We start from the raw sequence: 26,877 nt of genomic DNA, 5'->3' as shown, positions 1-26,877 counted from the left end.
CTCCTGTCTTCAAAACATCCATGAGCTCTTGCAGGAAAAAAGGTCAGTCACTATGGACAGAAAGGCACTGTAGCGATAGGGAAAGGTGCAGCGTATGGAGCAAGTTATTAATGATCTCTGTACAGAAAAGAGAGGTTGGTTTTAGTGCACCCATTTAGCAGAGTGTCTGTCACATACTGTGCTCACACTCTCCTAATCCCAGCTCCAATCTGCAGCCGGAGCGCTCAGGACACCAGCAAGCTGCACTTAGGATCTTCATACATTTACTTCATATTAAGCTGGTGCAAACCTTTAGGAGGTGAACAGATGTGGCTTTGTGAAAAATTCAAATGAACCAGGCTCGAAACAATGAGCAATTGAAGGGAGCCAGGCTTTGAAAACACCCCCATGCCTGCCTCTGTGCCCAGTGGCCATTGCCAATCAAGCTGGGTTTTATCTTGGTTATGCTAATTCACTAATTCTAATGTTCTATTTGAGGAGAAAACTCCGTGCATGTTTTTTCACTCAGTAGTGAAGAAAGACTCATGCCTGAACTTTTTGGGCTCCTAGCCCACATCTGTGGCAGAGCTGGCAAAACTTAGAAGAAAAAATAACAGAAGCAAAGCATTTGGACAGTGAATTAATAATAGGGCAGCACTGACTATGACATTAAGGAAAATAAATAGTTTGTTGATTACTTTGGGAATGCAGTGACCTCTTTCCAGCGGTCAACCAGGGTGCAATTCCAGACTCATGCTATTTGAGGGAGAGTGTTCAGGCTGCTGATCACTGCACTGCTGCCCTGAGCTGGCACAGGGTGCTCTACAAGCACTGTATTAGTGAATAAGAGGCAGCAGAGAAAAAGAATGAAATCTCCCATTCTCATATGAACCTAAGATTTGTTTTCATAGGGACTCCCAGTCCTTTCTCAGTTTTGCCTTACTGTGTAAATTGCTCAATGGCATAAGGGAGGTCTGGGACATGAGCTGGGCTGCCAGGAGGACTGGTTGCTCCCAGGCTGTTCGAATGCTTGAATCAGAGGAGTGAGACTACAAGGGAGTGTGGGGTAACCCACCGTATTTCTGTGTCTTAAAGCCATCCACTGTGAGTGGGGCATGCCCACACTAACCAGAGCACAGCATGGGGCTGATACAGGGCCCTCGGTCTGAAGGAACCAACAGTTGCTTAACCACAGGGAAGGTCACAGAAAGTGACTGTAGCCGATAGCTTAGCAACATGCTGATTCTAAAACATCCCAAAGGAACGTACTCAAAAGTAGTTCATCCTTGTGTAACCTCCCTGTCCACATCCTCTTTGGTATCAACACCGAACAACTCAGAGAGGGTCATTTTAAACACAGAGCTCTCCTCTCTGGGGCTGCTTATGTGAAGCCACACAGTGGGGCTGCTCTGCACTGTGAAGCCACACAACTAAGTTCACGCTGTAAGTACTGTGGGTACATCACATGGCTGCTGAGCAAAACAAGCCACAACATCTGGGATCCTCAAGCTAGTTTCTGATACCCTAACATTCCCATGAGTCCACTCCAAGTTTGACTTGGTCTGGTAAAGAGAGGAAAAAGAGAGATTGGATCTGGAGCCAAATGCATGTCCAAATAGGTGATTATCAGCCAAGCGTTCAGCAGGTAGGAAGCAATGGAACTAGTGAACCTGGCCAGAGCAAATCAATGCATCCCTTTGCTTGTGTCACCTGTCTGTGCACTTCCAAGGCTGACTGTGGGGAAAAACAAAAAAAAAATTGAACTCTTGCAGAAGTTTCTGAAATCTCTGTAGTCTATTTTTTCTCTCACACTACTTCATTTTAAATAGGTTTTAGAAAGAAGGAATACTGGCAAGGTGGGGGAATATCTGTTCCCAGAGGGCTTTATTCTTCTTTCACCTATCACAACTGACATCATAGGTACTACTCTTGATTTATGCTAGGGCAGGTATTCAGGTTGATAGCCCTCATTGCAAACAAAAGAGATCCTTAAAATTTGGAGGAAGAAATCAGACTGCCAGATGCTTGTTTGATCCTAAAAAGCCAATGACAAAACCAGAGACGGAAGCAGGCTGAAAAGCAGAACAGTTCTGAATTCTCCCAAAATCTAAGCGTACTCAGGTTGGAGTTGTGGATCCCAGCCCTACACCTACTGTGTGCTGGGGTCCTCTCTAGGACAAATAAATGAGCCTTTCTGACCACTGAGTGCTAATTAAATAATTTTTCTAGTGTAACTGGTAGCATCATAAAGTACATCCAAGGGTAATTAGTTCACATGTCTGATTACAAGAGAGATGAGCTTGGCTCCACTGAGAATCAATGCTTTGAGAAGCTTTTTAACTATCTGCTGAACCTTTGGCCTGCTTCAATTTATACAAGATGTCATGAAGAGAAGAGCTGGACAGAAAAAAACCCAACCCCTGTGTGTGTGCAGAGTCCATGTAAAGAAGCACTGAGCAAAACCCCTCTGTGTAAGAAGAGCACTCCCATACCTGTGATCCTGTGCAGTGTACTTGAGAAGCTCTGCGAGCTGCAGGGGGTATTTGCAGATCTTCTGCACTGGTGTCAGTAGGAAACCATCTATGGCAATATCAATCATCTGCTGCAACAGACGACACGCTTCGAAGAAATGCTGGTACCTGCTATCTTTCATCAGCTTGGAAAGCTCCATGCACGCATCCAAATGATTATTACAGTACTCTGAATAGATCCAGAAGCCATCTTGCTGTGAAAGGCAGGAGGCAAGGGACCACACGTCAGTCAATCACCAACATTATGACTAAAGAAAAAGTGATACTCCTGTAGGAGAAGGAAGGGCTGATCCTGAATTCTTTCCCTGCTCAGAGGTTGCTCTGGGGTGAGGGGAGGAGAGAGGGTCCTTTGTATGACACACTGCCAAAGTCTCTGCAAGCAGCAGGTGTGTTAAATCAAACCCCTGTGCAGTGCTGGGGGTGTTCTCAATTTCGAATTGAGTGGAGTAATTTTCTCTGTAGAAGGTAAAGGTAGAACCAAGCCACAGCTCTGGCCTTCAGTGGTACAAGACAATCTTGCTTTTTGTAGAGCTCTTTACCTGAAGGATCATGAAGCACCTGACAAGTGCTTGGGATCTGGGTAGTTCTGAACACCTCTGTACCAACAGAAATCCCCATGAACCAACCACTGTGTGGAGTTCCCTATGCTCAGAGGTTCAGAAAGCACCAAAGATTGGAAAAACAAACAAACAAACAAGAAGCCCACTTGCACACTCACATGCGTGCCCAGCCACCCCTTGCTGGCTTTCAGCCTCCTTGGAAATGACGACAAGAAGTGTCAGATATCACTCTGAATAGCGGCAGTAGCTTTTACTACTGTTACTATAAATGAATTGACAGCACAGCCTTAGGACATGAAGTTTTAGCTACTGATTCTCACCAAGATTTCTCCCATCTTTTTTGCACAAGGGTGCAACATGCTGCTGCTGTGGAAGCGAACAGCAGAGATTGCAGGCTCTGATAAAAGTGAGCAACGTTACTGTTGTAATGCAATTTCTCAAAAATAAACTTGCCTTTTAATTGGAAGTGCAGTGATGCTTAAGAGATACCAGAAGTCTTTTTAGGGACGCCCTGCTGAAGTTTCATGAATTCCTATTGGAAATGTCCCTAATACGTGAACAGTCACCAGTTCAGCCCTAATGTAAGTAACACAGTACAGCCCTGGGTCGCAGCACCTCACGTGTACACTCTGATACAGCTTTTCAGTCTCTCTAAAAAAAAGCCTAAAGCTGCAGCACTGTAATTTCCTTGACATTTCCTGACATTATACAGCACTGGCCAATCTAACAGCTCCTGCAGCACGTGGCTTATATAACAGCATGATGGGCAGGGCCAAATCTCCGGGACTGCAACGTCAGCTAAAATATCCTCTGGTGCACACTTAGCGTGAGCTGCCACCTCACCCCTGGCCCAGCCATCCTGCTGAGGAACACACTGAAGCTTCACAGGTTTTTTCAGCCCTTGTAAATGCATCTCAGTGCCATGAATGAGCATCCTGGCCATTTGTACTCCTCTACTTTTGAATGTAATGCATAACTAAGGCTTCCTTTTACTCCTCTGGTCTTTCTTACCTATTCCAACCGCCTGGTCATCCCTGATCTGATTGGGATGGCTTGTGAAGGGTTTAAGTCATATTTTGAAGAGAAAAAAAGGATGAAGATGATGTGAGGGACACTGCGCCTACGCAATATGAGAGTGGATATGGAAGCATGCTGATTCAAATGCAGTGGGGGGGCTGTCCAACTATGTGCTTCTCTTGGAGTCCTCCCTGCATCTGTACCTCCCAAAGTGGATACAGTAGCTATGGAGTAGCCTGTGGTGTATCACTACTATAACTAGAGCAGAAGAAAACTGATGGATGGCAGTTAGATGCTGTGTAGTTCCTGCTTTCTGACTTTTTCTACACCCCCAAAAACAACCCCAGCTCCTCAAATAAAATTACCAAATGAACTTACGTGTTCAAGGAAACATGGTCCGATCTCACTGAGATGGGGATCCTCATTGTTGTACTGTTTCTCCAAGTCCCGGACAAAACCCATCTGAAATCTGTAGATATCTTCAATGTTCCCAAAGATGATCTTCAGCTGTTCATCACTGAACATATCCCTTCTCTTCCGGCACTGCTTCAAGTAACCCTGTAGGAAGTAGGACAGAGCAATCCATAAAATAATCCAACCACAGAGGCTGTTTCCAGATTTTTCTTGATTCTCTATCAATTCCTCTCTACATTTAAACACACAATAGGCAAAACACGCCTGGAAATGCCATAAGCCATTTTCTGACATACGACATCTCATTTGCAACATTTGGCACTTGCAGCCATGGTTCTCACTGCAACCCAGAGCAGACCTCAGCACCGTCCTTGCTCAGGACATGCCAGTGTGTACCAGGCTTCCCAGCCTGCGTCAGAGGATGCTGGCATGGCGTGGAAAGCACAGAGGAGAAGCAGTGCTGGCTTCTGCCTCAACATCCTTCAGCATTTAGTGTAAATCACTTTTCCAAATGGAAAGTTCCCCGGAGATCTCAGCCAGCACAGCCTAAAACTGCTCTGTCCCCACTGTGCTGCAGAGAATGGTAAATGGAGCTGATGGCTCCAAAGAGGTGTGTTACCCATCCCTTCAAAACCCACTGCCCTGCAATATCCACTATCACAGGCAGCTCCTACAAACATTGCCGTTCTCACATCCTCTTCAGCAGCACGTGGCAGTACGCAGAAAGCCATGAGGGGCTCTCAGCCCCCTGTCTACTCTGATTTATCTTTCTGGCCACAGTTATCAGAACAAGGAAGTTGTCAGTCGTGCTGAGAAATACTCCATCAACGTGTGGTAGCATGCCCTTGCTCTGGGAGGAGGCTATGGACAGTGTATCCACCCAGAGGAACTTCAGGACCAAGCAAAATGCTGAAGACAAATGGCCTTCCCTCACTTGGCAGGCAACACATCCCCATGTTGTTCTCCTCTCTGAGACAAAAGTAGGGGGGCTGCAGTGCTGTGAGCACCACGCAGCACCGAGGCAATGCAGGAGCTGGGGTGGGTGTTCCTGCTGGCCCCAGCCCGAGCAGCACGAGGCACTGCTCAATGCCATCTAGAGGAAAGCAGCGTCATTTTAATTTTTGTTTCTTTTATCCTTCAAGAGATTATCCCAAATATGTTATTCCATACAGTGCAAAACAGGCAGAAATTCTGCCCTGTTTTCTCAGCTGTCACTTTTTATTGCTTTTCTTGCTTTGTGTCCTGGACTGTACAAACATCAGACTCTCCCACTGAGTCTACAACTGTGCAAGATAAATGGAGAAGGAGAAAGGAACAACAGGGATGCAGAGTTTAAGGAAATTCTCCAAAATAACAGGGAATCTGCAGCAGAGCTGGCAACAGTTCAGATCTCCTGCATCCTGGTCCAGTGCCAGAACAAAATGCTCCTTATTACTTAGTCTTCATTGGTCCATGGTGCTCAGTGGTGCTGAGCCCAACTTTAGCTGGGCATCATACATTGCTCTGAAGACTTCCCAATCTAAAAAGATAGAGTGGATCAATATTCTATCAAAAAGCGTAACACACTGAGCTCTGCCTGCCTCCCTGCTTTGCTGAGCCTGCCTTGCCTACAAACTTGCCATCCTGGTTTCAGCTGAATCATGATGACTTCAAACACGCTTGCCTGAAGCATATGTGGTCCAGGGGATGCAGTGACACACAGAGGCTTGGGATGCCTGCGCTGAATTTCTGACCCTGAACTGATCCATGCGACATTGAGCAAATCACTTCACCCCCCTGCACTTTGCCTGTCTGCATGATTTAGACTAGAAACCTTGCTAGGCCAAATAGCAAATGCTACGCTGGCCTTTTTGGGATTGTGGCCTCTTGGTTGAAAAGAAAATAATACAGGGGTCATCGTGTGATGACTTTCCCTATGTTTATTATATAGGGAGAGAAAAAAAAAATGAAGGGGAAAAAAATGCCAACAGCTCCAGTTGGTTGGCTATATTTGGGAGCTCTAGATGCTTAGTCACACAGACGAAGTGCCAGCTGGTGACACGCAGCTGCTGGTCCATAATGCAAGCTACTGGAACGCTATAATAAAGTGTCCTTCAGCCTCACCATGTGGTTCTGGGAGGGAGAACTTCAAACTGCAGAATGATAAATGCAACTTCGGCCGAGCTGGTGAAGAACCAGCCTCTGCAATGTCCAGCTCAGCTAGAATGATGCCGTTACCCTGAACATGCCTGCTTTTACAGCCAGGAAGTTTGGGTTATGGAATACCTTCCCCATTTACTAAATCTAGGTCTCTCTTCTTCTAGCAGCTCCTTGATGACTCATTTCCCTGGGTTTCCCTGTCTCATTTTTCAAGGCCAGGAGGAATGAGAGCACTCTGGTTCCCATGCTGCAGGACAGCTGAATGGCAAATGACATTTCAAACTATCAAAGAATAATGCAGAATATTTTCCGTGCTCCTTTTCGTGTTCACCTGCTTATCTCAGAACAGCTACAAAAAACAACAATAATGCATGCACCTGCCCACGAAGCCAGAGTCTTCCTTTTGGCCCTGGCTGCAGTGCTAGCAGTGCTGAACAGCTGCTGCAAGGCATTTGTGTCAGCACCTTTGCCCTGCTGCACGCGGTGGGCTGCCTGCAAGCCAGGCTCCCCTCACGCACACGCTGCTCTGTGAAATTAGTCCACAGATTATTTATATGAACATGTTTCAGCCCTGGGGTTGCTATTGGCTGCAGCTTCTGTCTTGAAAATCCCCTCTCCTCTTGCTGCTGGTTCATCTCTTTGCCCAAGTCATGCGCTCCAGAGAAGCTGAAGCAGCACATTTCTGCACAGGCACCTATAAAACCATGGGGAGAGCAGCTGCATGCATGCAGCTCCCAACCTTATCCTCTACCCAGCCTGTGCATGTGATGTTTGGTTTCCAGCAAAGGGAAGGCTGAAGACCTTCAGATATAACATGCAGCATGCACCACGAAGGATGCTGCATATTTTTTCCAGTAAATTTACTTTCGTTACATAAAACAATGTCCTCTTCCTTCTGCTCATTCCATCAGGTTTGCTCAGAAAAGGGATAGCTGAATGATGAGCAGATGTTGGAGTGTGTTTTGCTCAATGAATACCTAAAAATAGCTGTCAAACTGTCTCCCTTTAAAGTACATTTCCATGTAGTCCCTGAGGTATGGGCCAAAGTTAGAAAGTATTTGCAGGAGGTTAAGTGCTAAGTTTTCTTCACCCCAAAGTGGGTTTAGAGACAGTCAAGAGAGGTGGACAATCCATCTGTCCTTCCTATCCTGCTGAGGGCGAGGGGAGCACTTGCAGCAAGAATGAGGAGGAGATGACAGCTGCTGCGGGCTGTGAGTTCAAAGGCAGCTATGGTAATATTCTGCTTTTCCTCCAGCTCTGAGCCAGTCTAGGGGAGACAATGTCCTGCAGACTGCCCTCACTTTGGACAAGCACCATCTGAACTATCAGAATACCACTCACTAGCACAGTGCTCACATATCCAGGTGAGCATCACGCCCGTACATGCAAACCCAAGAGTAACCCAAGAACAAAGCAGAGGCTGTTTGAATGAAAAAGGCACACTAGAGCTGTGCCTGCTCCCAGGCCGTCAGGACTCTGAAGCAGTAGGCAACAGAAGTACTGCACATCAGGCACAGACCGTGCACCACTCTGGCTGCACTCCTTCCCACTGGCACCACGGATTGCCCAGGAACCACTGACAATGTACAACAAAATCCATCAGGAACACAAGCTGGTTCCTCAGAAGGACACAGAAGGAGCCAGATCCAAAGGAGAAAAACAAGGTGTGCACAAGCAAGCAGCAAAACGCAGCTGCAAGTCACATACTGGGGAATACATGTATGTATGTATGTCCTAATTAATCTACACAACTTTCTACAGAACCACCCTCCACTCTGCTAGCCACAGATGAGAAACTGGCCAGCCATACAGAAGTGCCAGCAGTCCCCCAGACGTGGTCCTCTAGAGGTGCACTACAGCACAACCAGGAGGGTTTTAAGCTGCTCATGTCTGAGGCAGCACAGAAAAGTAGTCGTTCTACTTCTCTGAGAATGAATCAGCCTAATGCCACCTGGACCATGCAAAAGCTCTCCCATCAGCTCTGCACAACAGACTCGACTCCACGTGCTGAGATGCACTGCCATTCAGCACTCAGAGCTGTCCTGGCACCAAAGCAAATCTTAGATGGGATCCAGCCAGCATTATTAAAAAATGAATTCAGAGTGATATGATTTGGGAGAGATCAAAAATGCGGCAGTGGAAGTTGGCTGGTGTTTTCACCCCTCCTGTCCCTTGGTGCTCACTGCTCCCATCGAGCTGCCTGCTGTCCCAATACCTCGGCTGCTCTGTTGGTGTCACCCCCAGTAGGGTTGCACCCCGTGCCTTCCCAGGCTCAGAGCCCCAGTGCAGCAGCTAGCTGCTGCTACCCATTATAAAAGCTTAGTTTTCAGTAGCTGATTATTTTTCTAAGCTTTAACTGCCAAGCCTCAAATTCCTATTGCTGGATATTTCCCTAAGGCTGGATTCTTTTTTCTTCTTTTCCCCTTGGTGATATTAAAGAATAACAATCCATCTGCACCAGACAATGCAGCCCAGAGAAAGCTCAGCATTTTGCCCCTCATAAAAATCTTCAAAAATTGTTTCACCACGCAGCAACCAGACCTTCACACTGAGCAAGGGCACAGCAGCAGCAATTCTCAGTGCTTCGTGGTTTGCTGAGAGGGGGATTCCCCTCCAAGCCAGCTGCTTTCTGAAGCACAGGTAATTTTCATTCTGGTGCTGGCTAGCTTGTGAGCTCCTGATTTAGCAGGGCTGGTGCCATGGGTATCATGAATAATAACATGGTCTATAATAACAGAGTAGCAGGTTCTGGAACACATCCTACAGCAGAAAAGAGCAATTGGAGGGTTGCTAATCACCTCACAGGGGCTACAATCCTCTGACAGCAACCTCATATCTTAAGGTGTCTCAATGGCCTCAGGACTTCTTATTGTAATTCAGCAATGGGAGTATGACTACATGGCTGAGCTCAATCAGGCTCAACCTTTGCCACCCAGCCAGCACTGTTCTGCATTCCACCAGTATGTCATATTGCTCCCATTTGTCCTGGCACCTTCAAATAGAAGAGCAGAGGGGAAAGGGGAGCTTGCCACTGCCACCAGCACTTCTGCATCTCATCAGCAGGTGTCTGGTATCTCCTGGAAAAACACCTGGTATTCTCTGGTAAAACATCACCTCTGTACAAACCCATTTGGAGGAGCTCACAGCATCTCCAACCCACTCCAAACAGGAACACTCGTGTCATGCTGTGCCAAAATGCCTGCCATGGCTGTGCTGGTTCCAAGCCTTCTCCAGGCAAACTGATGGCTCTGATTGCATTGAGCAGAGGACAGCCCATCACTCTGCAGACAAGAATGCCCACTTCAGTCCTCATCTTCTAAGCGAGACAGCTAAGCCACTTCCTGGTGCTCTACCTGGCAGTCAGATTTATCCCTCAACAGCATTTTGTATCACACAGCTTTTTCACACATTGTGCATGTTGTTACGTGCTGCAAATCAGTGTTACTCCACAGCTGTCACAAAAACTGCATCTATCTGCTCCTCCTGAAAATCTTATTTGGCAAAAGCATGGTGACATGGCCAGGAAACACAAGTTCAGATTTATTCAGTTTTTCAATATAAAAGTGCAAATGTAGGAAAAGAAGCACGATGCAAAAAAGTTCCTGCAGCTTTTCCCTTCTTTAATGCAAAGCCTTCTGACTGAAATAGCACACTGAAATTAAGCTCATTTGTTTCCAAATTGAAATCCCAAGACTCTTCCATATTCGAAAAGCATCACAGTTGCTTTTTTGGTTGGCCGCTTTGCCTTTGCCTTTGTCAAAAGAAAAGTGGCAAGTATGAAGGGAGGAAGAAGACATCTAAGTAGAATTTGCAAAGGGCTTCATCACACTGACTATAGAAGAATTGGACACGGGCTCATGGAATCTTAAACCTTGAGAGGGATGAGCAGAAAGCCCCAGACTGTGATTTTTGTGCAAACACAGTTCTCCCTCTCTCTGAGACAGTTCTCAGGCTGTCCTGCAGCACACTGAGGCATGCCTGTGCATTCTCCTTCCCAAACATCCAGCACCACATACATTACACTTCGCATGCAGGTCACTAAGGAGTTGTGGGAGTTAACTGTGCATAATGAAGAACCACGCTGAGGATGTGAGGGTGCAGTCACCCATGTTCATTTGCTTGCAGTTTCCCTTACGCCATGTAAATGTCACGTACTTCATTTCCCATACTGAAAACGTTTTGCTCTCAATACCACTGTAAGAGAAGCCATTCTGAGCAAGGGGAAGTTGTGAACCCAATGTGAAAAACAAATGAAATGGTTAACTGATAGATTTAATTACAAACTAATTTCCTTGGTCAACAGTTCAAAAGTATATGGCAATGGGCTTTAATAAAGAGAAATGCTTGAATGATCTCAACCTCTTCATTTTTTAGTCAGAAAGGTACAGAAGGAAGATCAGAAAATTGTTGTTTTGGTTAATACAAACCAAAGCTAATTAGCGGATCCAGCAGAAAACACTCAGAAGTATCAATACTTATTGACAGATGCTGCTCCTCTATTACACACACTACTCATAAGCACACTGCAACATCTTCCTGCATTTCTCAAGGCCAAACTCGGCCCTCAGCTCTCCACAGCCCACCACGTGTGCTGCTGCATCCCCCATGGCACAGCCCCACGTACCTCGCAAATGTCCTTGAGGTGCTTGATGTAGTGACGCTCCGTGCTCATGATCTCATTGATGACATTGGCTCTCATCTGATCTCGGTTCTGGACGGTTCTGCCAAGACAGAGGCAGTCGGCGCTTGGATCCAAGTGGCCATTCTGCACTTCGCTGGTTCCCTCCTCCACTCCATCTTCTTGGTTCACCCATAGCTGCGAGAAGAGGGGAGAACGGCAAGGTCATTTGCAAGCGCATCAGGAGAGCAGTGAATGAAGCCTGGGCTGTGGTCTGCACTGCACTGGGTGATACTGGAGCGAGTCGCTCTTTACAGCAATGGTGATGCCAGCACTGCATCCACGGCAGCCCAGAGAGCCCACTTTTACAACAGCATAACTGCACCCCCACGTGGTTCCCTGCACTCCACTTGGTTCCTCTTGTAAGCAAAGGGGCTGTGGGTTTTGATAGTTTTGATTCCAAGAATAGAATCATATATGAAGGCAACCAGACTGCCGGATGCTGCCGAGCGCTCTGAACTACAGCGTGTTCATTTGTACAACAGAGCAACCTGCAGGATTTAGCAGCATAAAGCACTGCTTTCCCCAGCCCTCATCAGCTGGGGGCTGCTGTGACAGGAGGAAATCTCTGTCAGGAGGGAGGAAACCCTTACAGATGTCCGCTATCAAAGGTCGAGATACCTTCAGGAATCTGAGCAGATCTGACCATCCGCTCAAGCTAATCGGGGTTACAGCTCTCAGGTTTCCTCAGCCTTCCCGGGCCAGCATTTGTGCATGAGCATTGATTTTCATTTCACAGCAGCTTTCCCCCATCATTTCACATGAGCCATTCTCATTCAGGCAAAAGCCCTTTCTCAGCATCCTGAGGTTACAATCCCTAAACTGCGCTGGGATGAGACGGGGCCATTCCTTGACAGAACAAATTTCCTGCCATGTGGCACTGGACATTTCAGACTGCAAGGAATTGCTGATAGCAATGATAAAGGATCTCTGCACCTTTAGCATACTCCATTTCCATCATCAAATAAGAGCATGCATTGAACTTGCACACATAAAGCTACGGCTGACTCCACACCTGTCTTTGAGCACAACATATGGACCAAGTACCTCCTTTTGTTACCTGTTACCCAAAACAAAATCTGCTTAAAATAACCCTTAACAATTCAAATTGGACTTGATGTGGTTTGTAAATGAACTTTTCATAAAGGTTAAAACACAGAAGCAGTGCTGTCTTACAAATATCATCTCAGATGTTACATAAATTAAGCAACTTCTCAGCATTTTAAGCTGAAAATACTGGAGACCTTGAAATGAAAGAATACCATGAAACTGTCCACACAGAGACATAAGGGAAACAAGCTGTGTAGCTAGCCTCATCTTTTATTCTTCTTTTTTCTGTTAGTAGTTTTCAGTAATTTCCCATTATTCAGCTTAACTTCTATTTTAAATGTCTTGATTGTAAGAGGCCGAGTTCCTGCAGATTAGCACAGTAAAAACACCAAAAGCTTCCCACACTCCTTCCCTGTTTTCCTATCCAATTATCATGTTTTGCTAAACCACATCTCTTATTACAGCTCCCACATTCTGCCTTCCTACGATGAGTCGCACAGGCCAAGAAGCCCAAGTGTTGGAAGAAAAAACATCTCTTCTCTGGCAGAATGTTCACGATGCTGCAAACTTGGGTTTAAAAAAAAAAAAAACCACCATAAAAAGCCTGACTTTTCACCCTGTTCACATCCGTGCCATGGCTGGGAGTTCTCGGGGACTTTACACAAAGGTGCATGGAGCTGTGATGCCGTGTAAGCGATGGGATGCTCTCTCTGCAGGATCCATTGGGCACAACACCTCTGCTGAGCATCTGGGAGCACTTTCTGGGAGGGAAAGCCAGGTGACACAACCTTCCTGCCAGTCACACCTCAGCACTGCTCCCCGCTGCTGTTCCCAAAGCACGAAGGCTTTGTACCTTTCCCCAGGACAGCACAGCCAAGAGTCAATTTGATGCCCTGTGTGACAGAGCAGAAGTGAAGTGCAGTGAGTGTGGCTGTCAGCCTCGTTTCCTCAGCAGCAAGCGCACCGCTGGGGGGCAATGCCCGCCTTCCCCAGGACTTTCCCAAGTGATGGGGCTCTCCACCATGGCACCTTCTACAAAGATGGACTGGAACATGCTTCTGAGTCACCACAGCCAACGTCGACTTCCAAAGCTACCAAAAGCAACTGATTTATACTGTACACCCATTTTGGGAGGTGTGAGTTTGATGTAAAGGACAATCATCAGCAGGTACCCTCAGGGCAGATTTATTGGTATTCTAGACCATATGTACATTAAAGTGTATCCAAGGGATGGAACCATGAGGACAGGCTGTCAGAGCTGGAGCTGTGCAGCCTGGACAAGGGAAGGCTCCGGGAAACCTGAGCGTGGCCTGTCAGAATGTAAAGTGGAACTGCAAGAAAGGAGGGGACATACTCTTTAGCAAGGTCTCTTGTGACAGGATAAGGAGAAGTGGTTTCAGACTAAAAGAGGGGAGATTTAGATTGGACATAGCGAAGAAGTTTTTTACAATGAGGGTGGTGAGGCACAGGCACAGGTTGCCCAGAGAGGTGGTGGTGCCCCATCCCTGGTGACACTCAAGGTCAGACTGCATGGGGCTCTGAACTGCAGGTGTCCCTGCTCATTGCAGGGGGGTTGGAATGATGGCCTTTAAGGCTCCCTTCCAACTCAAATGGTTCTATGACTCTATGATTCTAAGAAAATCAAGAACTAACATAGAAATTAAATCCTCGACTACTTTCAGCTGAAGATGAATATTCCTTCCTGCTGCTATGAAGAGGTATCTGCAGCTCTCCCAAGCCCAACCAGAACAGCTTGTTGCCAAGCCTCAAGACATTCCTGCTTGTTTGGCAACCAAGCACAGTTTTACAGCTCTACTTCCTGGAGCCAGGCAACCATGAAAAAAACTTCATTTTCATTAAAAAAAAATTGTCATAATAGTAAGCAGAAAAAAGCTTGAAAGCGTGAATCCTAAAGGCTTTGATTCTCTAATGCAAACAGCAAGCTTGTAAATGTTTATGATTTCTGAAAGCCTCAGAATTTGGCACACCTCTTGTGTACTGTAGCAGCATTCCCAGGTTCCACATCACGAAACTCAGGAGTCCCACTTTCTTCCTTAATGAATTTTTTTTTCCCTTTCCAGCTAATTCATGTTTCCAAAACATTACAGTTGTAATCTAGTGGACTCCTGCTTTAGATTAAAACAAATGCAACAACTTTATTGGCAAGAGAGAAAGCCTTCCCCCTGTGCTCTCAAACATTCCAGCTTTGTATCTCTCACATCTCTGCATTCTCTGCATTCAAACACTTACCACTTTTTCAGGGTAAAGTTTTAGTTTTCATCTAAAGTTCAGAGCATCACTCAGGGATGAAGAGAAACATTCCCAGCTCTGCTGCTGACCTTGGGCCAACCCCTTCAACTGGTCTAGGCTTCTCCCGTCTATACTAGGGGATAAGCTCCTATACCAATGATACATTTCATGAGTATTTTTGAGGTTTGCAGGCTTTATGTTGAAGGAGGAACATAGAAAAGCTTTGAATTATGGCCTTAAATGCATCACTGCAGGCTTGCCATGCTCTTTGTTCTCATCCACAAGCAACAAGTGGCTAGCTGGGTGCTTAGTCTTACATAGCATTGCTTCAGCTCTGGGGCTTGTACAGCTCTCAAATCCTCTAGTGCTTGTGCTAAGCAATAGCTGGGCTATGCTTGGGCAAGGGGAAGTCACACTCTGAGTGCTGTGTTCACCACCTCCAGAGGGCAAATCCTCTCTGCTTCTCTGTCCTCGCTTGAACCTTGATGCTGCTGCACTGCAGGCAACAGCCAGGTACAAGAGGCAAACTGGGGGTGACACTATTCCCTCCCAGCACCTTACTGAATGTCATCTTTAGCTGATCTAGACAATGCTGCTAAGGTTCCTATTTTAGCGCAGTTCCATAGTCACCTGTGGGCAAGGGAGCCCTGTTCAGTGTGTTCTAGCCACGTGCAACTCTCCCAACAATGCTTTCCTGCCCAAAAAGCTCAGCACCCCACTGTTGGAGTAATGGCTGAGATACCATTAGTGAAAGAACGTCCCACCCCTTCCTTAGATATTTTCCAGTGTACACTGATCAGCAGTGCACAGATTTACCTCCCTCCCTTAAAATTATGTCTGTTTTACAAAAGAAACTTCAGACCTCTGTTTTCCTCCCTCACCTCACCTGCCCAGTCCTCCCACTCCAGCTGGGTGGCTGCCACCCCTGCTGAGCTCCTGGAGGGCTTTCAACCTGGCACCTCTCACATGGATTTCAAGAAGTCTCTCTGGGCTCCTGCCCTGTCCTCAGCAATTAGGGGCTGTGGCTTGGAGCAGAAGTATTACCAGCTTTTATCACTGCACCCAACACCATCTATCTTTTAGGAGAAAAAAAAGCAAAAAGTAACTGCTGTTCTTCAAATCACCAACAACCCTACAATAACAAATTAGCCTTCAGTGCCTTTTTAACACCTCTGCAATGCAAAAAAGCACAGACTCTGAAATAGTGCAGTGAACAACAGCCTCCCTCATGCACTGAAAAGGTCCAACACAGCAAAAGAAAAAGAAAGAAAGGAATGCTGCCATTAGAACCATTTCAAACTTCTAAATTAGGAATTAATTAAAAGGAACCAACAAAAAGTGCATAAAAAAAAGCAAATTGCGTAACACTAATTCTAAGTGATATTTCACTTGGAAAGGCCACTCCACACATGTAGAAGAACAGGCTTATCACAAGGTTCACAGTCGTCCCATTTGGAAACTCAACCCTGATTAGGAAGCCATGACCAGTAGTAATTGGCAGAAGTGGATAAAATAGTCAAGAAAAGTCCTTTTGCCTAAGGATGCAGTTCCAGGAGCCAGGGAGAGTTAATAACTTCATTGCACTAGTTAATATTATATGTGATTTATAAAAAACCTGTAGAAATGTGATTTATCAATTTGCAGCTGTACCTAAATGGTGCATAAAATCACCAAACAGCACCATTCCAACATAATATGACCTGTAATTATTATATATTTAGACAGCTGAAAGCACACACTGTACACAGGGACACGTTACTTGAATGGGCACTATGGGCTGACAGTCTCATCATAATCAGAAAGCATGATAAAACAAACATTTTACCAGCCATCAAGATTATTCATCTCCTTCCATTGGAGAGTCACAAGGACAAAACTAGCAGATAATGTCCCATTCTGAATCCTAGCTCACAATTAGGGAATGTGGCAGATTAATGCAGGCAGATCCTTCCAGAGAGCTGCTGCCATTCTGCTCACCAGTGGCTTTTATAACAAGTACCAGTTAGTACAGAGTGCAGAGCTTTGCATAGGTGCAACAGTCAACATTGGTCTCACAATGTCACTCCAGCACCTGGGCACCACGGCCAGGGAATAAGCAGGTTACTCTGGGCTCTCTGAGCCCCATGGCTGATGTCTGTCCCTCCCCTGCCTGCCAAAGAGGTGAGGGCCTGGCAGATGCAGGTGCTGGGATGCTCTCGCCCTCCTGGCAGCCCCAGCAAATCCTCTTCCAGCTCTTCCTCTTCCTCCCCAAACTCTTAATTGCTAGCCTCAGCAGCTCCCTTTACACAAGGTAAGAAATACCCTTCACTCATTGCTGGAAAAGGAGAAAACAAGGGCTCCATAGGAACACCTTCAGACTCTGTATCCGTGAAAGAAAACCTCCAAGGAAGATGCCTTGTGTTTCCACCCTGTTTTCTGAGCCAGTTCCCATGTGCTAAAGCTCCACCAGGCAGCAAATGTTACTTGTAGGAGGAAGGGCCCAAGTGCCTGCATTTGAACCTCTGGGGATCTGACAGATGCTGAGCTGAGTGGCATTCCCTGTCACGTTAATGACAGTTGCAATTAGCACAGGCAGTGTTTGGATGCTAAAATGCTGCTTGACTTTAAAAAGCCCCACAATTTGTCTGCAGTGCATCCTGTCACTGTGGAGTACTGCTCACGCTGTGTGCGGTACCTCCACCAGAAGCTATTTTTGTGCTGGATTTGTCACAGGAGAATAAAATCTCCTTTAAAAGGCACTGATGCTGCAGCAGACACTGCAGCACACAACGCTTTATTTGTCCAACAGGTAAAGGCCATTCAGTGCCATCCTCTTCTCCCTCGTCCCATCTCTCCCATCTCTCCTTGATGCCACGGCAGGTGGTGCTAAGCACTATGAGAAGACTTGGGTGCAGTCTCCTAAAAGTGCCTTAAAAGTTTCCACCAATTGATCTAGCACTTCTCATCTATCAACCAAAAGTAAAGTTTTCCAGATTTTCAGCAGGAAAACCAACCTAAAATTAGAACACCTGGAGATCTAAGCAAAGGTGAATGATAGGAAGGAGCACTGCTTCACCGATCCATCCCTGTGTGTTCTGCCCTGGAAGGGGCACTGAGCAGGGGGAATGTGAACACCACAGCAGGATCATTATCCTTCAGTTCCCAGAACATCGAGCAGTCACTGGTTGCTACAAGACATTGCAGCAGAACCTCCCCAACCCTATGTGCTCTTGAGGTTAGCTTGGCAAATAGGGGGAAGAGTTGCTGAAGTGCAAGCAAGCACATTCCAGCAACTCAGCCTGCCTCTAGGTATCCAACAAAGGCAATCCCTTTCTCTGTCCAAGCTGTATGTATTTTGCTGTGCCTATCTCTAGGGAAAGACTTCACAGCAATAAGCATCAGCAATGGTTTGATTTTACATTTTATTTCCAGTGGAAATGCATAAGAGCCCAAGAAGGATGCCATCTAGCTGGTTGTGCCCCAGCCATTTTGGAGTACAGTGCTGGGTTCTGTAATCAAAGCCTTGTGTTGAGACTCTGTTTTATGAAGGAGACCCTGAGGTATGGCAGCTGATAGATCCATGTGCAGTACTCGAGTATTACTGTGCTGTAAATCCCTGCCTACAAATACTAAGCCTATTTTTTTTAAGCTCACATTTGGATGCTGGATGTGCTGGCATGCAAAAACTCAATTGCACCACATTGAAAAGACAGACCAAGACAATTCCATTCATAAAGGAGAGAACAGAAACAAATGAAATGGCCACTACAGAATCCTGTTTAAAAATCCTCTATTTTTCTTGGTGCACCTCCCCCGTTCTCAGACCCTTACAGAGGACAGGACATTGAGAAACACTACCAGCAAATCACTGGACTAACTTGTGCCCCGTGCCATCCAGAGCGCCCACCTGGTAATGTACACTAAAATACAAGGCAGTTCTGCCCAAAACCCAGCTCCTTCTTTGGTCTTAAAGCTAGTTCTGGAGTGCTCATGCGCCTCTCTCATCATGTAAGGTTTTCGTAACTTTCTCCCTGAATGTAAGAAACCATCCACTATCACTTACTAAATTCCATACCTTCTCCTATGCTTTGATTTTTCTCTTCCCTGAAAAGCTTTATCATCCAGTTTACCCTTTAAAATTCCTGCGCTCCCAAAGCTTTTTGGCTTTATGCTATCCTCCTTCCTTCTAGCCAACTCTCTAACTATTAAGAGGATAACTCTGCAGGCCTTCTGCACAGAAGCAATTCCCCTGCATTCCTCAAATGCAGTACTTGTTTACAACCCCCTGCCTCCAAAGCAGGCACGTACAAGAGGCCAAGGTAATCGGCAGGTTGCTGTTTTTCTCTGCGCTTACAAATGGGAATTTTTCCTGCTATGAGGTTCTGTGAGTGCCAAATCCTCTGCCAAAGCTTTTCATATGATCTGGCTGCAAAGCAAGAAGCGTCAGACGTCTCACTGCAAACCATGTTTTCCAGCCCAGGTTTGTATGCAGGAAAGATCCAAACAACTTCAACAGAAATCTGACTTTGCAGTGATGCTAACAGAGGTGCACCATCTGTTAGCATCTAAGGGAGACCTGCAGTCAAAAACATACTGAAATTAACCCTGTTTGGTTTTACACCCATTTGGTCTGTCCTGTCTCCCCTTACTCTGCTTTAGATCCTCTGCCATGCCACATGTTGTTCCCTTTTCCTCCCCTAATTCAATAAATGGAATATAGAAAAAAATATATATTTTTTCTTATGCGTGTAAAACTAGAGCCATCCAGCCTAAATCAGGCAGCTTTCTGGTACCATGTCAAAAAAGCAAAACTCAAAGTACAACAAAAAAAACATCCAGCCTCCTCATCATGAAAGTGTGACCAGTTAAGTAAGAAATACACAAGAAGAAAAAAGGTGATGAAAGCAAAATGTAAATGTTTTGGGTTAAGTGGTCCTTAACAGGACCCTAAAGGAGCACAAACTGCAATGATCCTGCAAAGAGAAGAGAGGTTCTAGTTGCCTATCCAAAGCCCCAATGGCTTTCCAGGCATCTGGTCCAAGCTACTCTCTCTTTGCAAGTAAAGTGGGAGGGGAGAAAAAGGAATCTGCAAGAATAGAAATGAAGAAGCAAGAAAGCGACCTCTGCCAGCAGGAGAGCAGAACATGGCAGCCCAAATGGCATCTGCTTGCTCAGTGCAGGACAGCCAGCAAGAGGGCTGCCTTGTGGCTGCAACCTGACAAGCACTGCAGGGAGAAGACAGCTCAGGTTTGGAAAGCCAAGTGGTGAATTTCCCCCTCCAGCCTTCCTTCACAGAGCTGTGGACAAACTGTGACAGAACTCTATCTGTGTATTTTTTTGAAATGTTAATTATCATTCATGCCAGCAAACCAACACAGCTCCCAACTTTGAGGGCACGGGGTTTGGTTGCAGGGCAGGTGTCTGATCTCAGGCTGTGCTGAGCGAGCGGCTCACAACTGGGAAGCTGATCCACTTCTTGCAGAGTCGAAGGGTTGATTTCATTGGAGTGAGAAAATGGGCAAGAAATTTGCCTGGAAAGGCCATCATGATCCTAGCTAAGTCCCAGGGTTCATCCCAGGCTGTTTTTCAGGCGTTCTGTTCTGTGTTTCACAGTCTCAGATTGATGTACTCCTCTCCTTTGTTTTTACCAACTTCTAAAAACAGTCTCCCAGTGTCTGAAAAGCGTGGGGAGAGATGTAAAGTTCAGCCAGGCCAGATGATCCACAGGCTTGGGACTCAGAGTAAATGGGTTTGTTTTGTTAAGTTGTTCCTCCGGTTGTTTTTTTGAAAAGAGTGCAGTGCAAAACAAGGCTGTTATTAAATCTAGCATGAGCACTACGCTTACAACATTACACAAAAATGGGTATTAAATCTTTTCCCCTGAATCACAAACAAAACATCACTGGTAAATGCACTGAGAAATTAAACTGGCCCAGAATACTTCAGCCTCTGAATCAAGCAAAAATAATGAGACAGATTTGTCTAAGGCAGCCTTCCCAGCTAGCAACACAGATAGGATGTGCTTGTGACACCGGTGAGAATATTTCCCCCAATGAGATTATTGTCTTGATCGCACCTCATACAAATCTATTTACCAAGCTCATAATTTCCACTGGGTTCAGGGTCAGCCTTGCAGTGCCCTATTCAACAAAACACTGAACACTATTTTTTATTCTGGGATTGGTGCTAACATTTTCCACCAAGGGAGCTTAGTTCCTCTTGCTCTCAGCACTGGCCAAACTCAGGAGAGACATCAGAGCAGCATAACAAGCACCAGAGGGGAAAACAAAATTGTGCACTGGGGATCAGAAGGACGCAGTAGCACACAATCAGTCACTGTATGTCACTAGGAAGTACAAGGTCATTATTTTTAAATCCCGTTTTCCTAATGCTAGTGGCTGCTTTCTGTATGGTGTGGTATAATTAAATAGGGATCTTGATGATGCAGGATTGCCCAAAAGAGGAAGGATTCAGAAGAGGGGTAAGGCAGGCAAAGAACCAAAGGTAACGTGGTGTCTTCTTAAGATGCAGCATTGTCTTCACTGTGTGTTTCAGAAAGAAGTCTTCCCCTTGACCGCTGCAGAGCTGTCAAATTGCCCAGGAGGCTCAAAGCAGAGGGTCATCTTTCAGACAATTTCACATGGCAAAAGAAATCTTCATTTCTGAGCCAGATACCCTAAGCTTCTAAAGGAATTAAATCTCTGATTCTGCCTTTCAAACCCTCAGCAGAATAGAAGGAGAAGGAAGCACACGAGGTCAATGCCGATGTCTTGACTCCCCGAGGAAGGCTCCAGAGAGCCCTAATAACATAGCAGAAGCAATGATAGCAAGAAGGGCATCTCCTTGTGCCTTCACTTTTTTTAGACGTACACATAAAACAAAATAAAAATAAATTAAATGCTTGAATCCTTTTCATTTCAGAAAGGCTGGGTTGCCACTGGAGACAGCTAGGTACAACAATACCTGCTTCAGCAAAAAAGCAGCGACAAGCCAAATTGTTCCTGGTCTCCTTAAAAGAATGAACAGAGCTGGTTGCTCTCCTGAGTGCTGGCTGCCTGTAGACCCCAATCCTTTACTTACAGTTAGCATGACACAACTGGTTTTCCAAAAAAGAAATGCTTCAGGAGAGAGGGAACAGCGGGTTAAGAGACACAGCAAAGGCATTCCACATCCCAAGAGCACAACGCCTGAATCCTCTGCCCTACTCCCACTGTCTTTCAAAATCATTTTTCTTTCCCATTTTTTCACAGGGAAAACATGCACAGTGGAAATAAGCACCAATGACAACAAATGCAATAAGTAGAACAGTTCATCAACCAACCCGAGCAGCAACAGCAGCAATTCGCTGAAGAAGAAAAAACAAGAAGGTCACTCACCCTCACAAAGCTGGCAGGAAACCATCCTTCTTCGTCATCAATCTGACCCCACCACCAGTCCTTGTTGGAAGCATCCAGCACCTTGATAACGTCTCCTGCTTTAAACGCCAACTCCCGGTTGGCCATGGTGACGTGATCCCATACTGCCTCAGCACTTACAATAGAACCACCACTGATCAGCTTTGGGAACAGAAAACCAAGAGTCAGTAAGAGCTTGTTTCCCTGACACAAGCACATGCACAGCAGCAGCAGCACAGAAAGAAAGCGCTCAGCCAAAAGAAAACACTTTTCCCCCATTCCAATCCATAACAATTTTGCCTTCATATGAAGTATTAACAAGATACAGATCAGTCTGCAGCCATTTCTCAGACCACTGTTCTGCCCCTAACCATGCCCCACATGCAAGTGGGTATGTGGACGTTCAGCATGTGGGGTCCTATTTGCATGGAAAAAGCAACACCCCCCTCACCGCCACGCTCGCTGCAGGCATGGGCATGCACACCTGTTTGGGCCCAAGCCAGCCAGCACAAGGCATAGCTGGGAAGTCCCAACAGAGGCAGAAGATGGCATCCTGCAAAGGAATTTTAGTTTCAGTACAAGTTTGTTTGGTTAAAGACAGTCACAGCTCAAGGTTCAGAAGGCAATCCATGCAAAGTCAAGCAAAGCTTTCAAACATATGTAGAAGAACGCTTTTTGTATAACTGCAAGCTTAGTATTCCTCTGATGTTGATGACACACTGACTGTTTTGAAATGTTCCCAGCAGACGAACAGCATACAAGAACACCTGCCGACCTGTTGCAGGCCCATCCCTCAGAACGGCACCAAGGCCAGCCCGGTGCCCCGGGACCTACTTACTGAGTATGGTCACTTCAGAGCCAGCCAGCAGCATGGCAATGACCTCTGTGAGTCTCACATTCATTTCAAGCCACCCAGGTTTATACAAATTCCTACCTAACACCAGCAAGAAGGACTCATGCAAATGCTGGCACTCACACAACATCACACAAACCATCCAGCTGTGCCCAGGACACTTGCTGCTCCTCGCAACGAGTCATTTAGGTTTTAGCAGAGTAGTAAGCGTTTGTGCCCCACCACTGCAAGGATTCAGCACAGAACAGTCAGAGCAACTGAGCACATCTGAACGTTATCCATGTGCTGACTGGTTTGTCAGAGCCATCCCAAGCCATGTTTGTTAATTCTGGTGCCCGAGATACACTCAGTGAGCACTAGGGCTCACCTCCAGAGAGAAATTTCAACCTACAAAGAGTAAACTCAGCTTTGTAACCATTACAACCCTTGCAAGACATTAGCAGCCACAGATATCTCAATTTAGGCAAGCAAGACAAAGCGTGAATGCAATAACCCATCACTACAGTGAGGTAAGGGGAGAAGCACGGGGAATGGTTAGAGAGCACTTAACAGCTCTGCTAGAAGTTTGGCTTACAAAAATGCCTTTTAACTACCTGCAAAGTAAGGACTTGCAGTAAATCTTCTGGCACTGCTGCAGCATTCTCAACATAAATGTGAAAGAGCATTTAAGTCCCCATGGGCAATTCCATCAACAGATTAAAGGACCTAATGTACAGTTTCTCTTGAACTGACTTTCCTTTAAGAAATCGAGTTTCTCAGATTTGTGACAATTGCAGTTACAGCTTCAGCTCTTCAGTTATTAGGGCCGGTTTACATAACAAAAGCAGTATCTAAGAAAAGAAACAAGGCTTCTCTATATATTATATTAAGGCCTTCCTAAGTACAAACCTTACAAGATCTCTGGATAAGAGAACAGAAAATAAAAGCAGCATGGGTTAACAATAGGCTCCCACTCAGAGTCGAGCAGTGGGCACGATGTGTTGGACTTACTGCAGATGGCACCTAACAGATTGGCGTGGCTTTCTCTTACAGTCAGGCATTTGATACAGGGATGGCTGCAGTCAGGTGGCATAGGACCCTCAGCTCGTCCCAGCCCTGGGCAGCTCCCTTCCCCGGTGTTTCAGCAGCCCTCCAGGCACCCGGGCATTTTGGCTACAAGGTTCTTGAATACAGATGATCAGAACTGTAAATACCATTCCCTAAGAGACCTTACCAGGGATGTGTGAAGCAGCATGAAATATTTCCCTTACAGCATCTCAGCGAGACACTGCACCTCCACTCCCTCCCATGGCTGCCGCCCACCAGCAGTTCACTGCGGTCTGGCACTCATCTAACGAGACGAGGCAGAGGGCCTCTCTTTATCCAGAAAATCAGGTATCTTATAAAAAAATAAATCGGGTTGGCCTGACACTCATTCCCTTTGTTAACGCCACTGGGTATTTCAGTCAGCTTTTTACTGGTGATGAACCAGGAGCAGAGCTATTATGCAGAAGCTGCATTTGTGCTTTTTCTGCTTTGACTGACATACACTTCATACACAGGCAGATCTGAGTACGAGCTGCCACAAAAATGTCACCAAAACCAAGCTTCAGAGGGACTGTGCTTCAGAGTCTCCTAGCCCACCTCGTAGAAGCAAATTTCCAAGCCTGAGGCTCCAAAGCTCAGCTTTGAGGAGCACAGAAGGGCTGATGGAGAGTGCAGAAAAGCAGGGCTGTGTGCTCAGTGTTGCCAGAGGGACATTCAGCTGGTCCTTTCCTCAGCCCCGGAAAGGGATCCACTCACCAGGAAGCTGGCAGCAAGCCTCACCCTTCCAAAGTACAAAAACAGCTCAGCCTGCAGTAACAGGACAGTGATGGGACAGCAGAATTTGGGTGCTGGGTCCACTGAGAAAATGTCAGCACCTGACATTGAAAGGTCCAGCTTTTATTTTGGAAGGCATCTTGCTGCATCTGTGCAGCCGTCCAACTCATTCAGGGCAGAGTTACAAAGACAGAACCTGACGTCTGCAGCAGCAAAGGATGAGAACAAGAGAAAGGTCAGGATAAAACACTGTATATTTCCTGAGAAAATGCAACAAGAGCTGTTCAATCCAGAAAGTTCACACCCTTGGTTTCAAGTCTGAGCCTAAACACTGTGGTCAGACATCCTCAGCCAAAGACTTTGAATGGAACTTATCTCCCGTGCTTTTAGATGTCTACCATACAGCATCTGAACCAGTCATCAGGACTCTATAATCAGCGAAGAGAAAGAGACACATCTGGAGTGTGATTCATCTCCGCTATTTCAGTTACGTACCTCCAAGTGAGGCGCATCGTGCCCTAGAAATGGCTATTTCTTTCTGTTTAAGTGGGTGATGCAGAAGTTTACGTTTCTGACATCTTAACATTCATGCTATAATCTGGCTGTGGCCAAAAAGGGGTAAGAAAGATTGGATTAAATAATGATAATCACCATAGTAATGGCCAAATAGTTAAATCACACTATCAGAGACACCAATTTCCTGATGTGCAAGGGCTTTGTAAATAACCTTGTGTTCTCTGGGCCCACTGGAAGAATCTCAGCCTTGTGAATTTATAATAATGAGGATCTGAATATCTGGAGAAAATATACTGCTTATACTGAAGGACACGGAGGCAGCCAGAAGAAACACATTAGCTGATAATGTGCTTACAGGTTTGACAGACGTGCAGACATACAGCACGGCCAGGTGGAAGCCCTAGATCCTATGACAATGGCCTTGCAGCAATCCCTCAGTTCAATTTTCACTACAGCTTTCCAGAGTGCTCTGCAAAACTCCAGTAAAGAATTCAGGCACAAATCCTTGCTCTGGAGGTGCCCATTTTAAATAAAATGCCCCTAATACTCATGTACAACAGGTGATTGCTTCACAACAGCAAACAAAGCAATTCAATAACTCCTGTGTAAGGTCCACGTGGATTTTACTTTCTCTCCTAGTCTGGTTTTATTTCAGGAACTCTGATATGCAGCACAGCAGGGATGCTGTAGACTCCACCACAGCAAATGTGGTGTGGTTCAGCATTGGAGAACCTCTGCTGAGCTCACCTGCTGTGTCTTCCATCACCTTGCTTGCTTCCAGAGCCAAGACATGCGTTTTTGGCCAATGTCTGCCTGCAGTGAGGCAACTGACTCTGAAACAGGTTTTAGAGAAATCACCTAATCCTAAGAATTCTCATCTAGACAGCACTTACTGGTTTCTCAATGGCCAACTTGGAAAAAGAAATCAGGGATTTACTGGTCTCTGTAGACTGAAATGGGCTCAAAATAGCAGAAATTCTTTTGGTGGATGATTCAGTTTGAGGCTGGGGAAAACAAACCTCTATTCCTAACTCTTGCAGGGATAAATAACAGCCTTCAGCTCCCGAGATTCTGCACTGGCTTTTAAGCACAGAGTTTCTAAAGATCCAGAATTCACCTAAGGAACAGCCACCCCCAAAAAACATCCAGAGAAGTCGACCAGCAGTTGACCAGACCATCTCCTCAGAAAATTTTAAATAAGTGCAAAGTTTCCAAGACTGTAATGAATAATCCTAGGGCAGGTATTTTGCCATCGGATCATTTTCTAATATGTTTAATTGAGTTATAAAAGTTAAAGAACAAAAATAAAAATCAACCAAAACCCACTGCTATGGGTAGTTCCCATTCAAAACAGAGTCACGTGAACTATGAACTCCTCTGCAGAATGAGGATGGCAGACTGTGGAGGGGAGACGGAGAAGAGCAGAGACAGAATGCCACTTGTTTAAATTGTCCTTGTACAGACACGTCCTGTATACAAACACCATAAAGGCACTCTGAAATAATGACAGCATTTCCCATTGTATTCAACAGGCTCCTTTCCATAATGGCAGCAGCCAAAATACCTTCGAGCAAAAATACACAGAGAGCCAGAGTTCAGGGTGAAGAAATGGATCCTTGGGTAAGCCCAGCAGAATAGGAGACACTTCGCTTCCAGTGTTCCCAGCAGAAAGGCACCTTACGCTGCTTTACCACTCATGTTTTAATTGCATTGCTCC

General features: G+C 45.8%; 1 protein-coding gene across 4 annotated transcripts in view; it reads right to left on the bottom strand.

Moving 5' to 3' along the window:
* ARHGEF9 (Cdc42 guanine nucleotide exchange factor 9) overlaps positions 1 to 26,877 on the bottom strand; it is a 185,349-nt gene that overhangs the window by 37,305 nt on the left and 121,167 nt on the right. For all 4 annotated transcript variants that reach the window (XM_042876384.1, XM_042876383.1, XM_042876386.1 and 1 more), the window contains 4 exons: positions 21,974 to 22,153; positions 11,265 to 11,456; positions 4,466 to 4,645; positions 2,472 to 2,704 (listed from right to left, as the gene is read on the bottom strand). In XM_042876384.1, the coding sequence (XP_042732318.1) occupies positions 2,472 to 2,704; positions 4,466 to 4,645; positions 11,265 to 11,456; positions 21,974 to 22,153 (785 nt within the window). The remainder of the gene's footprint in view (positions 1 to 2,471; positions 2,705 to 4,465; positions 4,646 to 11,264; positions 11,457 to 21,973; positions 22,154 to 26,877) is intronic.

The sequence above is a fragment of the Lagopus leucura genome, unplaced genomic scaffold, assembly GCF_019238085.1.
Source record: "Lagopus leucura isolate 7727_CA_CO unplaced genomic scaffold, USGS_WTPT01 Super-Scaffold_100016, whole genome shotgun sequence".
NCBI classification, from domain to species: Eukaryota; Metazoa; Chordata; class Aves; order Galliformes; family Phasianidae; genus Lagopus; species Lagopus leucura.
Note: the sequence above shows the minus strand (reverse complement) of the source record. Positions and strands in the feature narration are given on the sequence as shown.